Below are 14,078 nucleotides of genomic sequence, written 5' to 3' on the forward strand. Positions count from 1 at the left end.
ACAATGCCATCTGCTCACACCTGACACAAGGGAAAAGCTGAACACTCTAGAGCCTACGTTGACGTCAGGTCTCTACTTTGCATAGCTTGGTCTTGATGTAGGCTCTAGGGTGTTTAGTTTTCTCTTGTATAAGGTGTTTACGCGTTTAGAGCAGCTCTTGGATACCCTGTAATTGCACAGAGGCCGTGCGCGGGTTGGAGCTCTGAAAGCGACGCAGGCAACAATTGTCCAAAAGCTCCCCCAACCCGGCCACTGGTGCCTCCCTCGCATACTAAAACTGCAGCTTCCTCACAAGCTTTTTCCCTTCTCTCCCTCCCTTCCGCTCCCCACCGCGACTTTGAAGCTGTACAGCACCGTCAACCCCGCCAAAGCTGCCCCGCCACACCACACGCGCCCCAGACTGCGGGCTCACATCTGTGATATCAGACGCGCGAAGTGCTGCAGGCCTTCTCAACACCAGCCATGGCGCCCTCTTCGGTCCCGCCCAACCCCACCTCCCACAATGTCGCCCAGCTGCTCCCCCGCTTCGCCGACGATGACCCCGATTTCCGCTTCATGGCCCTGAGCGACCTGCACGACATCCTCCTCATAGCTCATCCCGGCCTCCTCCTCCACGATGATGTCGTCTCGGCCAAGACGGTCGAGGGTCTCCTCACAACACTGGTCGACACCAACGGCGAGGTCCAGAACCAGGCCATCAAGTGTTTGGGCCCTTTCGTCAACAAGATCAGCGATAAGACGCTGCCTGTCATGATCGACAAGCTGTCTACGCTTCCCACTGGCAACACGGTCGACCAGTCCATACCCGCTATGGCCCTCCGCGAAGTCGTCATAACCCTCCCCCGTCCTACCACCGGTGCTGCGCGCAGCAAATCGGTACAAGATGCATACAGCGCCATCAGCAGGGTCCTGATACCGCGTCTGATCGGATACAATGTTATACAACCAGCACAACAGGGCCTGACTCAACCGCCCAAGGGCATGTTGGAGTCAGACCTGGAGAAGGGCTCGGACAGCAACGCTCTTGACGTTCTCATCGAAGTCGCCAAGTGCTTTGGTCCTATGCTGCAGGATGTAGAAATCCAAGCTTTGCAGCAGATCACCTTCGCTATCCTCGAGAACGACCGGGCTAGCTCTATGATGAAGAAGAAGTCCGTCACTGCCATCTCGGTCCTGGCCGGTTACTTCTCAGACCAGCTTCTGAGCAGTTTCCTTTCAAAGGTCATCGAACTTCTGCGCGATCCCCACCTCACTCGCAGCAAGCGGAAGCTGTACATTACTATCTTGGGCTCCATGGCCCGGTCGATCCCGCGCAAATTCGGTCCTTACCTAAAGACGCTGGCGCCCTTTGTCCTGAGCGCCTTGAGCACACAGGAGCAAGACGAGGAGATGGACGTCTCAGACGACGAGGGTGAGCGCGACCCCGAAATCGACGAGGTGCTCGAAGCCGCCCTTATTGCTTTGGACGGTTTCCTTGCTTCCTGCCCGCAAGACATGCGCATGTACACCGACGAAACCATCGAAGCCGCGACGCGCTACCTCAAGTACGACCCTAATCTGGCGCAAGACGACGACGATGAGGACGATGATGACATGCCAAGCGACGAAGAAGACGCGCTCGAGGGCGATGACTTTGAAGAGGAGACGGGTTATGATGACGACGAGGACGCAAGCTGGAAGGTCCGCAGGTGTGCGGCCAAGGTAATGTACACTCTGATCTCGACGCGGAGTAACGGCGATCTTCTCGACGACGGAACTCTCTACGACCGGGTTGCGCCAGCGCTTATAACACGATTCAAAGAGCGGGAAGACAACGTACGCTTAGAGGTCCTGGCCACTCTAGCCAACTTGATCAAGAAGTCGGGTGACGGACCCTCGCCTGTCAAGTTCGCCGACGAGACTCCTCAGAGTGGAACAATGCCACCACCGCCAAGCAAGAAGCGTCGTCGCGGCGGTAGCGATGCCAGCATGTTTGATCTACAGGGTAGTTCGTCCTTGTCAATGGGCTATGCTTCACCCGCACCTGCTGGCACGCCTCCAGTCGGCCCTCGCGCAAGCTTAGCTAAGATCAGCCCGGAGATTGTCAAGGGCATCGCGCAGCTTCTGAAGCAGTCATCATGCCCGCCTACCACCAAGCAGGCGTCCATCTCCCTGATCAAGGACATCGTCATCACCCAGCGTGGTGGTCTCGATGGGTACCTCAACCAACTGATCAACCCTGTTGTAGAAGCTGCGAAGATTACTGGCGGTTCGACAAGTAGTGCTTCCGCTACCGCTAACACCTTACGCACCCAAGCTTTGCAGCTGATAGGAGCCATCGCCGATACTCACTCGTCCAAATCCATCCAGCCATATGTAGCGACTATCATTGACGCGCTCCTCCGTGGGGTCAAGGATAAGTACAGCAAGTTGTCTATCGAAGCTCTGGCAGCAACAGAGCAGGTCATCAAGGCTCTCACACCTCCCCGAGCTGCTACGGCAGGAACGGAGAACCAGCAGCATCTAGAGCAATTATTCGATGCCTTAGTCAACCGCATATCAGCTAACGACGCTGACGTGGAAGTTCGACGGAGTGCTATTCACGTCCTTGGATTGTTGCTTGGTAGGAGCTCTGGTGAACAAGGCCTCCTCTCCTCGCCAAAGCGAACGGCTGGACTTGAACTTCTGGTAGAGCGCCTGAAGAACGAATTGACAAGGCTTGCTTCAGTACGTGCTGTTGATTCTGTCGCTGCCCACACCAAGGCGCAAAATGAGTTGTCAGCCAAATGGGTGCAGAATGTCGCACTGGAGCTTGCTGCACAATTACGGAAAGCCAGTCGCGTATTACGCGGTGCCAGCCTAAGCGCGCTACGCACTCTCTCATTGAATTCGTTATCACGGAGCCAACTCGACAACAAGACAAAAGCACAAGTGGTGGAGATGTTGCTTCCGCTGCTGAACGCCAGCGACTTGCACCTCCTGGGACCGGCTCTTATCATCCTGGCTACATTCGTCAAGGACGATGCGCAAGTCATCATGACGCCCAGCCTCAATGATGCCCTTTGTCAAGTCGCTCAAGGTTCGATAAGCGGAACGCCGTTGGATGCACTCCTCCAGCTGGTACGCACTATCGGAGAGCAAGGCGCCGGAAAGGCCTTGATGCAAGCACTGCTACAACAAGTCGGTGTATCTGGGCATCCAGAGGTGGTAGGCAAGGTCATTGGTAACTTGCTTGTATATGGTGGCAACAGTGTTGGCGTAAAACTTGAGCAGTTCATCACCGAGCTTGAGACGGCACAAGACGACAAGCGCAAGTGTCTTGCCCTGGTAGTCCTCGGAGAATCTGCATTGCGCCTTGGTTCGCAATCTACCATTGATCCCAAGTTGTTCATCAAGTACTTCTCTGCTAAGTCCGAGAACGTACCACTTGCGGCCGCTGTTGCGCTTGGCCGAGCCGGTGCTGGGAGTGTCAGCAAATATCTTCCCGTCATTCTGTCATCCATGGGACAGCCGTCTTCACCGCAGTATCTGTTCCTACACGCTATTAAGGAAGTCCTTCAGCATGAAGACACGGAGTCGGAGATCATCCCGTACACATCAACACTGTGGGAAAACCTCGTTGTTGCTTCGCAGCTCGAAGACAACAAAGCGATCGGTGCAGAGTGCATTGGCAGGCTTACCATCATTGACCCGAAGACGTACCTTCCTCAACTTCAGGTAAGTGCTCATAGTTTTGTTCATTTTCAACAGCTAACTCATAATCTAGGCGTTCTTGAACGACCGCAAGGAAAGCTTACGCGCCATGGTCATTTCCGCCCTACGATACACCTTCACCGATACCGATGAAGCCTACGACGAGTACCTCCGCCCCATCGTTGTGCCCATGCTTGTACAAATGCTCAACGAGCCCGATCTCGAGAACCGCCGTCTTGCTCTTATGACCTTCAACTCTGCCATGCACAACAAGCCTGACATCATCCTACCTGCACTCGACCAGCTGCTTCCACTGGCTATGAAGGAGACTGTCATCAAGCCTGAGCTTATCCGCGAGGTGCAAATGGGTCCATTCAAGCTCAAGGTCGACGACGGCTTAGAGATCCGCAAGAGCGCATATGAGACCCTCTATGCTCTTCTCGAGAAAGCCTTCGCACGACTATCACCCATCGAGGTCTCCGACTTCTTCGACCGCATTGTCGCTGGTATTACCGACGAGCATGACATCCGAGTTCTGTGCAACCTCATGCTCACCAAGCTCATGGTCATTGCACCGGACCAGGTCCGCTCGCGTCTGGATTCTCTTGCCGAGAACTTCCGCACTGTACTTGCCGTCAAGCCAAAAGAGAATGCTGTCAAGCAGGAGATCGAGAAGATTCACGAAGGCGCCAAGGGCGTGCTCAAAGTGTCAATGCAGCTTAACAAGCAAATGGGCACCGAAGCCGGTATTGGTCAGGACGATTCACAGTCTCGCATCTGGGCACAGTACTGGGATCAGATCCAGAAGGAACATGAGAAGGGTCTAAAGGCTGTTGCAGAGGAGCTCAAGGAGCGTGATCGCTAGCGGCGCACAACTAGGCCCCCTCTCTGGTACCTCAACAAGTACCCAAGCGATCCTTCCCATCCGTTATATTTCAGTTTCCGCTAAAAGTTTGCGCGATGAGATAGCACTAGAAGGACATGAAGGGATGTTCGAATGCATGATATGAGAATGGCGCGAAAATGGGAAGTAGAGAAGGCAACTGGTGATCGCATCGAAGCGATATGAATACGAAACATGATACCATTCAAATCATCCCGGGTGAACTCTAGCATGTGCAGTGATGTCGTGACATGACCTATCCACCATGTCATTGGCAATCTTACCGAGCTAGCTTACTCATCCTCTCCATTTAGAACCCCATGTCTCCCAAAAAGACCCATCGCCAGCAGCGCGAAATGCCCCCCAACGACTGGCCTTGCCACAAACGGGTAATCAGTATAGCCCCCATCACCCGTCGTCATAAAGTGATCCGAGAGCGCCTTATCCGTACTCGTCTCATTGATCCACTTCGCCAACGATTTCACAAACAAGGCTCTTGTTTCCGGTCGGCTCGTAGCCGCAGCCCACATCTCCCAATCGCTCTTGGTCCACAGGCGTCTGTTATCGAGGGGAACGCCATACTTCTGAGCGACAGTCGGATAAAAGTCTGACTGCATGGTGAAGAGAGATTTGGGGATTGCGCGCAGGTTGAAGAGGAGGGCTGGGAAGATGTTGTAAAGGATGCTGTAGGAGTCAGGGAGGTTGTAAGCGAGAAGAGTGTGATTGGCTGAGGGGTCTATGGCTGATTCGGACCAGAGGGTATAGTAGAATTCCGCGTTGCGTATCCATCTGCCTGCTCCATAGCCTCTGTCGCCATTGGCTTGGGCAATGACACTCATGCAATTTATGGCTACGATACCTTTTATTGCGAGGTTGGTGTTGTTGGCGATGGGTTCGTTAAAGTCATCTTCAGGCTCGTTAGTACAACGTTCTTGGTGTTCACATGCTGCTCTGTACTTGCCTGTCGTGGTCTGATGCTCGGGGTATGGGCAATTTTCTACGAGGTATTCCGACCATCGCTTGAGGATATCGTAGTGGCTTACAAGGAATGCTGTGTCGTTGGTGGCCAAGTAGTATGAAGCTGCCAGAATAACCATGTTCGCGCTCTCTTCAACGGGCATCGCTTCTTCCCCTTCTTCATCGGGAACGGTGGAGCTGTAGTATCCTATGGCGTTTGGGTAGAAGCGCCCGATATCGTGCATGGCATATCGTTCGTGATAGAGTCCGGACTCTTGGAACTCGAAGACGGGCTTGAGCAGTAAGCGAAGAAGGTCCGGGTTTGCATAGAGCCAAAAGGGTAACGCGGGGTAGATGACATCTGCTGTGTTCACTTTGCCGTCTGATGAGATCTCTTTCTGAAAGATAGTTGGACCCGTGGTGTTGTCTGCAGATTCTGTGATAACGTTTGCGGCCAGGATCTGGCGGGCAGAGAGAGTGACAATGGCATAGTATGACTCCTCTTCAGATAGCGAGGATGCTTCTGCATGCATATCTGTCGCTTTATCCTCGGCATAGTAGTACTCCACATCATTTCGCAGCTTCATGGTCCAAAATTTAGCCTCTTTTGCGGTAGCTGTGTAGTCTCGGTAATGCCTGCGGATCATGTAGTTGGTACTATAATAGCAGTTGCTCGTGAGCCACCATGGTTGGAGCTCGATGTCCCCGCTAGCAGTGCGGTAGTTCACGGCAGGCTCTTGAGTCGTGCCAACAGTATACAGTGCTGACCCAGATTGACTAGACGCAAATTTATGCAAGAAACCGAACACTGGCATTTGATCAGGTGATGGTCCCCGAGACTGATTCTGATCGAAAGAATTATCCACTATACCGCCATTGACGAACTGCCGTCGTACAGTGGTTGCTAAACCGTTCGCAGTATCGAATTTGGTGCTCATGCCGGGAGAAGAGACGTAGTGTTGGCTGCCCCAGTACGGTTCCTGTTTATGGCCACGATCGGACCATGAAAGCTCATCTATAATCATTGCTTCCCTTAAAGCTGGTTAGAGTTATACTGAACATACTTTGATTCAACAACTTACCAATGGAACAATGTGTCGGGGGTCTCCGTCCCCTTGGGCGGGCATTGAGTTTCGCCGGAAGACTCACCAGGGCAGTTAATGGTCAAATTGAATGAAGCGTTGCCGCCTGCAAGCCACATAGAATCGATGTCTGAGTAGAGCTGTACATCATGCGAAAGCTCATCGGTGGCGACAAACTCGACTTCCAGATAGCTGAGCGGAATACTACTCTTGCAGAAATCTGTTGGTAGGACAGGAGAGAAGAATCGCGCCTCTACTCGCACAGGTCCAGCGTCGAATGTAAAGTTACTGTAGTGGGAGTCGTAAGATACGGTAAGTGGAACTGCTTTCTGAAGACCTTGTACGGAGGGCGAGTCTCCCATGTATTCATAAGCCGTTCCATCTACGCGTATGATGCCACTCCATCCTATGGGATCGCCAGTCCAGAAGGTGACATTGCGACTATTAAGCGTACTGCCACCGGAGGTGGTGCTCCAAGCGCTCGTGTATGGGGAGCGGACTGCGAGAGGGATGGAAGGTGGTCGCAGAGGGGAGTACACCGGTCTAGAAAGAGTGAGCAATGTACAACACGGGTTATAAGAAGACAAGTCCGCTGTCTTACCCAGCTTGTTGAGCAATGGAGTTGGCTATACAAGAGAGGAGAACCAGAAGACGTGAAAACATGTTCTCTGGCATTGCTTGAGCATACAGCACGAAACTGTCTTCCATGATGTGATATAAAGAAGGCGTCCAGAGACAGAGGTCTGTACTCGTGCTCAACGGCGCACAGCGCCTGTCAGAAGGCATGGTGTCCAACAACCGGAACGTTACCTCGATAAGGCTCCTCGCAGCATCGTGTTATACAGAACATGATTTTTGGGGTTTGTGTCAACGTAGATGCCTATCTAGGCAGGACCGTGGATGAATCAAGTTGTCCTCGCGTACTTGCGCTCACGATGAGCATGCCGTGGGTCTCTTTTTTCCAGGTGCGCAACTGTTTCGAGCCTATATTTTCCCCACACCACACTGCGTACGATATAGTTGACAGTTCATCTGATCAGACCGATAACGTGTGATGACCGTGCAAGCTTGCCTGGCCGCGTCGCGTCTCGACGCAGCTGGGAGGCCAACGCGTCATCCACAGCCTACAATCTCCTCCTCATACAGGCGCGGATATTTCCACATATCCAGCTCACATGTGTTGTCCAGTCTCTCCATCTTTGTATGTCTCAGCGCGCGAGTATGGCTTTCCGACATTGCTGGCAGAGCCTCCGGGCGATGGGCAGACGGAGGTTCGCGCTCGTGTGAGTCGGCACCGCGCAAGCTCAGTATCGATTGGTAACGACCCACGAAGGCGAAGTGGGATACGTAAGTGTTGGCACGACGCGTCAAACGTTGCTTTCGTGCGCTGGAGGAGGGGTCGGAGACATGTGCCCCAAAGTCGCGTTATTCGCGATAAGCAGAGGAGGACCTCGGGAGGACGGCGGACTTGCGCCTAAACCGTTTCGGATCCGACATGTCCGGACGAGCCTCCTCCGGGCGCTACTTCCACATGTCCGCTCGTACATCACCTCTGAACCACAACACTACCACGTCGATTGCAGCTCTGGAAACGCCTGGATCACTGGCGAGTTCTCGCGAAAAGTCGTTTCCGTTAGTATGGTGTAGCCGGGCGTAAGCACAACGCATGTCAGCCTTGAACGCCACCAGCCAATCTAGCGTATCCTATAAATGTGTAAAAACAGAGCAGTATGACTAAGTTCGACTCGTCGGTCTCATAGACGTCCGACGCGGTATGCATGCCGTAATCTTCAAGGCTTCATGGCGTTCTGGCGCTATAGAGATGACTACATAAGACGTAGAGGCAGCCGTCTTGCTGTATGCTCAGCACATCAAACCCCACCCAAACATACATCGACAAAACCTCAAAAGCTATCATAATGACTTCCAGTTCCCCACATCAACCAAGGCAAGTCGCTGCCCTGCTTGAAGGCCAACGCAAGGTCGATGTGTACGAGGCTACAGGTGGTGCCGTGACTTCCCAGTTCGCAGCACACAACCTCTCGCTCCTCCCATCCATGCCTCCGAATGCCATCATTCACGACAACGCTTGTGGAGCTGGAACAGTCTCTCGAAAGATTCTCCTCTCGAAGACGCCATCAAATCTCAAGATCCACGCCACAGACATCGACCAAGTCTTCCTCGACGCACTCCAATCAGACGCACAAAAGAACTCCTGGCCCATCGACGTATCAAACCAGAGGTCTGAAAGTTTATCGTTCCCAGACGACCACTTCACACACTCTATCAATAACATCGGCATCTTCTTCACCAGTTCCGCTGGTCTCGACGGCGCCAAGGAAATCTACCGCACACTTCAATCCGGCGGCACCGCAGTAGTAAATTGCTGGGAAGACGTCACCTGGCTCCCGCCTTTCGCACTCGTGCACCAAGCCCTCCGCCCAGGGAAACCGTACCCCGCACCGCCTATACTTTGGAAAGACGGTCAGCAGATCCAGAAAGTGATGTTGGAGGCGGGTTTCTCGCGAGCAAACATGAGGGTAGAGAAGAGCGAGGCTTGGGCGAAGACTAGTGATCTGAGAGACTGGGCGGAGAAATCTTGGGCATATTTGAGCGGCATAGGCGGGTGGGTGGAGACGGATGGTGAGAGGTGGGATGAGGCGGTTGATCTGCTGGTGAAGCATCTTTTGGAGCAAGAGGATACGAAGAGTGTTGGTGAGGAAGTTTGGATGAGAGCTAGTCAGTGGGTGGTGATTGCTACGAAGTGAGTCTGGGTGAGATTAGGTGTGGTAGTATTGTTGTAAGGTAATCATTGATATGTCAAAGGAGATAATATATCATTGGGAGCTATAGAGTCCAAACATGTACTGCAGAGCTGCCAATGATCATCATACGCAATCACTGTTCATAGCCATAGCTAGGCCTCTCCTCCCCTTCCGTTCACTCATGACTCTCAGTCGAACACTGGTCTTCGGCATTTAAGCGCAAGCCATGACATAGATCATGCCTGAAGATGGACTGGGAGTGTTTGAACCATAATCCGCGGAACACTTCTTGGGTGTGTTTGGTGGAGTCTTGGGCCTCGGTGGTGGTGTGGTGCCAGTCTTAGCGTCCTTGACAAAACGGTCAGCTCGACTACAAGATTAGGTTCTCGGAAGATGGTACTTACAGAGGGCTCTGGTAGAGGAAGGTCTCCTCGTCTCTTTTCGGGCGTATTAGGCGGCGGTGCTGGCGAAGAAGGAGGTGTGTAGCCAGTCTTAGCGTCCTTGAGACAACAGTCAGTTCACTTGCTGATCAATTTCCTGGAAAATGGTCCTTACAGACGGCTCTGGAAGCACAAAGTCTTCTCGTTGCCTGTAGGGCGATGCAGGAAGACCGGAAGGTGGGTCCAGAGGCCTTGGAGGCTCCGGACCAAGGTTCTTGTACGAATGTTAGCTTCTGTATGATGTACATCTTTTTACATCTTGAGTACTCACACGCGTATATCCGCCCGGAGGTGTTGGAGGTGGGGTGTCAGGAGGGTTGGGCTCGGGACCCTTGCTTGGGTTCGGAAGACGAGGAATCTGTTCAGTGAACAGAGGTTGGTTGATGTCGCACATGGTATATGTGTAACTGATGGTTATTGCTTGAATAAATTTAGGGTGCTGTTGCTAGTATTGTAGTGGATGCTGTAGCTGGGTGGTGGTAGAAGTTGCAGTGGTAGTTATGTAAGAATCAATGGAGCGCATAGCGGACATGGTTTATATACCTCCCTAACTAATTCAATCTTCATGATTTTGTGCTCTTCAAGGGGAAAAGCGTTTAGGGTATTGATGATGCCGTGAAATGGATAGAGAATGGCGAGATTGCGATAACGGTCCATTCTTGAAGGTGATACCGTTATAGCACTTGCGATCGATGAACCAAACACCCGACTCCAGTTCTAGTATGGATATCCAGATATTGGAGTAGCCTAGATTGATGCTGACTGATGGTTCGCCGCTTCTTCCAAGCCTGACAACGTTTGCGAGAACGCCCAATCACTCAATGTGGACACCTTGAGTGTTTAGCTGTGTGCATCGCGGGAATGATAAGGAATCACCCAACAAGGCAACGCAAAATGATTCTTCAATCGATATGATAAGCCCACCATGGTGAGCAGTAAACATTAGGTATGTTACATATATGTACACGTGCAATCGGACCTCGTTATTAACAAAGTAAGAACAGTCTCCCAGCGACTGAAACCTTCCAACAAAAGGTGGTATATCGAGCACCACCCAAAGCAACCCCAAAAATCGGTGCTTGACCACCATCCAACATCGATACAAAAGACAATTATAAGATGTAGCGAATGTATAGAGTAAGGGGTATAACGCAGAACATATGGTGAAGTAACAGCGGACTGGCCGGGTATCAGAAAGAATGAAGAGGGTGAATATTCATGCAAAAGGCCCAAACAAAAACCAGATCGCTAAAGGACGTGACAAATGAAAAGCAAAATATGAGCAAGAAGAAGCAACGACAACGGTTATGCGAGAGGCACGTGGTTCACGCCATCATCATGAGCCTTGTACCGCGCTTCTGGAGGTTTCGCGGTCTGTAATTGCCCGGGCCTAGGTTACTTCTCGGAGGTGCTGCGGCGCTTTGCGCATGTCGATCACAGTATCGCCGGCCAGCGACTTCAAAGTAGCCGTCGCGGAGGACGATGCGGCAGGTCGTGCACGTGAAACATCTTGGGTGAAACTTCTGGCGCAAATCGGTTTCGAGATATTGGCCTTCGATGCCCCGGTTGCAGGCATTGCACAAAGATCCGTTGAGCTTGTGGTAGTGCTGTTCGCAATATGGCGAGTTTTCGAAGACATAGAACTCCGCTGTCGGGAAGGGATCGGCGCACGTTCTGCACGTGAAGCAATGCTTGTGGTAGCGTCCCGTGAGGCGGCCAGAAGAGTCCTTCACGGACTTTCCAACAATTGGCTCTGAGCACCCACGACAGTTGCCTTTGCTGGCAGCCTTAGGCCGGCGCACGTCCTGTTGCTGGGGTTCAGGCTCGGCCATGCGTCTTGGTGGGCTTACATTGACTTGCGCCGGGTCCTGGGGTGTTGCCGGCTCTCTTTCGAATGTGTCACGCGGTGTTGACGCGCCCATTTGAATGGCGGGGTCCATTGGCGACTCAGGGTATTTCGCATATCCTCCAGGCGGAAACGTGTCCTGGCGATATCCCGGTGAAAGCGACCTTGGGTACGGCTCCGCCCCATCGGGCCGCATGTAACTCTTCGGCGCTCGAACAGGCCGTGCTTCGGCGTAGGACTCCGGGCTTGCGCTTCTCTCAACATTCTCCTCGACAACGTTGTCAGGACGACTGATCTTGGATGTCTGGCGGGAGTGCGCAGCCTCGGACTCTGGAGGGCTTGATCTGGAGCTTGCCATGCTGCGGTAGCCCGAGCTGGCATATGAATCGTCTGAGAAGCCAGAGTCCGAAGGGGTGTGGAGTGCGTTCATGGGCGCATCACCGAGCCCAGAAGCTGCTAGTGGCGGTGGACGTAAAGAATGCGTTGGCGCAAGGCCTCGTGGCATGTCGCTTTCCGAGCCACTTCGGCTTGAGCCGCGAGAAGGGAACATGTTGTTTGAGAGAGACATGAACTCCGGGGGGTCGAGATCGGTCATGTCTGCTGGCGGTAGATCTTTTTCTGATGGCCTCCTAGGTCTTGGTGGGGGTTCTTTCCGCTCTCTGCTGTTCGGTCGTGACGGAATTGACCTTGCAAGGTTTTCTTGAGAAGCCCTGGAAGGCTTGGTAGATTCCTTCTGCAAGCGGTCTAGGAATGCATCAATACCTTCAGCCTGTTCCGACGTGGATGGCAGTGGTGGCAGCGCATTGGCTCCACCCATGCCCGGCTTCGGGCGAGCAGGAAGACCTATGCTGCGATTGGAGTGTGCTGAACTCCGCGACGCATTCGATGTTGTGGAAGTACGCTGTTTCGACACGCTCTTATTACTGGCGATACTGCCGTTTGTGCCCATCCTTCTATGCCCAAGCGCCGGCCCTTCTTCCGCGAATGGTCTTGCTGCGCTTGATGTGCTCGGCCTTCGGTCTGCCGTTCCGTCGAAGGGTCCTGGTGCAATGCTGTTCATGCGCTTGGTGATGTTCTCTCCACCATCAAACCGGGGGCTGAGGGGTGCGAACAGAGGGCTCGGTTGAGCATAGTTTTGCTGGAAGGGTTCCAGGCGTTCTCGTGGTTGAGGTTTGGCACTCTTAGGGGTACCGTTCTTGGATGGAAATCGGGGAAAGGCGCAGTCCAGGTTGGAACTGTAATCGGGTGACGGGGGTGCCATGGGTCGCCCAACCGGAGTTGTCACGCTGCGGTTCATCTTGAAAGGAGACTTTGGCGGCGCCAGACCTGGGGATCGACTCTTGTAGTCGACTTGGTTGCTCATTGGCGATGGTTCCAGAGGTCGAAACGGTTTGTCTACACAGGTCAGCACAATGTCTACTACTCAAGTTGGTTTACCCTTCTGGATGCTTACTCGCTGCATTTGAATCGATTCTGGGCGGAGGAGGCATGCGACCCGATTGCGCTGGACGTTCTGATCGGTTGCTGAACGTGGGACCGCCAAAGGTTGCTGCGCGGTTCATCTTGGGCGACAGGATAGAGGGCGGGGAACCCATAGAGATGGTCGAGGTGGGCGACATTGGCTCAGGAGCGGGCGTTGCTGCAACTGATGAGTGTGTGTTATAGTGTGCATTCGTGGCGTACTCACCCGCTGGGGGTGCTGCAGCGCAGACATGGTCGGCTAAATGAAGGATGTCAATGTCCACCGCGCAGGATGAACACTTGATAGTCGGAAGCGTGCTCATTCGTTCCATGTTGGGCGCGTATCCGGTGCTGGTTCAGAGAGGGAGTCCGAGGCGGATCGTGCCTGGACATTCAGTATTAAGGCCGTTCACGTCCAGCGGAATATCGTCGTAAGGCTATCTCGAAGATGGTGGCACGAGGTGGGAGCAGGCAAGGTATGCGGCGGTGGTCGAGGACGGATGATGGGCGGGAGCGCCGAGAAACAAAGGTGCAGGGTTGTTGGATCCTCAGAAACGGTGTGGGTGGGCCTTGCTGAATCAGGGGAAGCACATGCGGGCGTCGTTCTGAAGTGGCTAGCAGCCAGGGACGGCAGCGGGATAAAGGCTAGCCTCGCTGCATCCTGCGGTCTGAGAGGCTGCTGGGCCCCACAATCGACACGCGCAATGTTGGGTATTTGATGCTAATGAATTATCCTCATGAGATAGATAATGACCGCGTCTGAGCGCCGGCCACCCACAGCCCGCTGAGCACAACAGGGCTGATCGGCATCAGAGATGAACACCCAATCGCCAGCCAGTCGCAAGGGACGACGCGCCCCCTTCTGCGCGTCTTTGTGTGTCCTGCACGTAACTCGCGCGTCCCTGAGATGCGGCGTCAGTGGTCGAGCACGGCGGCCTCCATGATTCGATGGCCATGTGCACGGGACGGCGG

General features: G+C 53.5%; 4 protein-coding genes across 4 annotated transcripts; 2 read left to right on the forward strand and 2 right to left on the reverse strand.

The window, feature by feature from the left end:
* Nucleotides 1-462: 462 nt before the first annotated feature.
* On the forward strand, nt 463-4,537 carry J4E85_003346 (uncharacterized protein; the record flags this gene model as incomplete). The annotated part of the gene is made up of 2 exons (XM_051467614.1): nt 463-3,696; nt 3,746-4,537. The coding sequence occupies 2 exons, from the start codon at nt 463-465 to the stop codon at nt 4,535-4,537; spliced, it is 4,026 nt and encodes a 1,341-aa protein (XP_051328773.1).
* A 311-nt stretch (nt 4,538-4,848) lies between these two features.
* J4E85_003347 (uncharacterized protein) lies at nt 4,849-7,302 on the reverse strand (the record flags this gene model as incomplete). Its single annotated transcript, XM_051467615.1, has 3 exons — nt 4,849-6,544; nt 6,595-7,137; nt 7,196-7,302. 3 exons carry the CDS (start codon nt 7,300-7,302, stop codon nt 4,849-4,851), a joined length of 2,346 nt encoding a protein of 781 aa, XP_051328774.1.
* Nucleotides 7,303-8,513: 1,211 nt separating this feature from the next.
* On the forward strand, nt 8,514-9,362 carry J4E85_003348 (uncharacterized protein; the record flags this gene model as incomplete). The annotated part of the gene is made up of 1 exon (XM_051467616.1): nt 8,514-9,362. The coding sequence occupies one exon, from the start codon at nt 8,514-8,516 to the stop codon at nt 9,360-9,362; it is 849 nt and encodes a 282-aa protein (XP_051328775.1).
* A 1,762-nt stretch (nt 9,363-11,124) lies between these two features.
* On the reverse strand, nt 11,125-13,438 carry J4E85_003349 (uncharacterized protein; the record flags this gene model as incomplete). Its single annotated transcript, XM_051467617.1, has 3 exons — nt 11,125-13,040; nt 13,099-13,284; nt 13,333-13,438. The coding sequence occupies 3 exons, from the start codon at nt 13,436-13,438 to the stop codon at nt 11,125-11,127; spliced, it is 2,208 nt and encodes a 735-aa protein (XP_051328776.1).
* Nucleotides 13,439-14,078: the final 640 nt, after the last annotated feature.

The sequence above is a fragment of the Alternaria conjuncta genome, assembly GCF_024043145.1.
Source record: "Alternaria conjuncta strain BMP 0040 chromosome Unknown scaffold_4, whole genome shotgun sequence".
NCBI lineage: Eukaryota > Fungi > Ascomycota > Dothideomycetes > Pleosporales > Pleosporaceae > Alternaria > Alternaria conjuncta.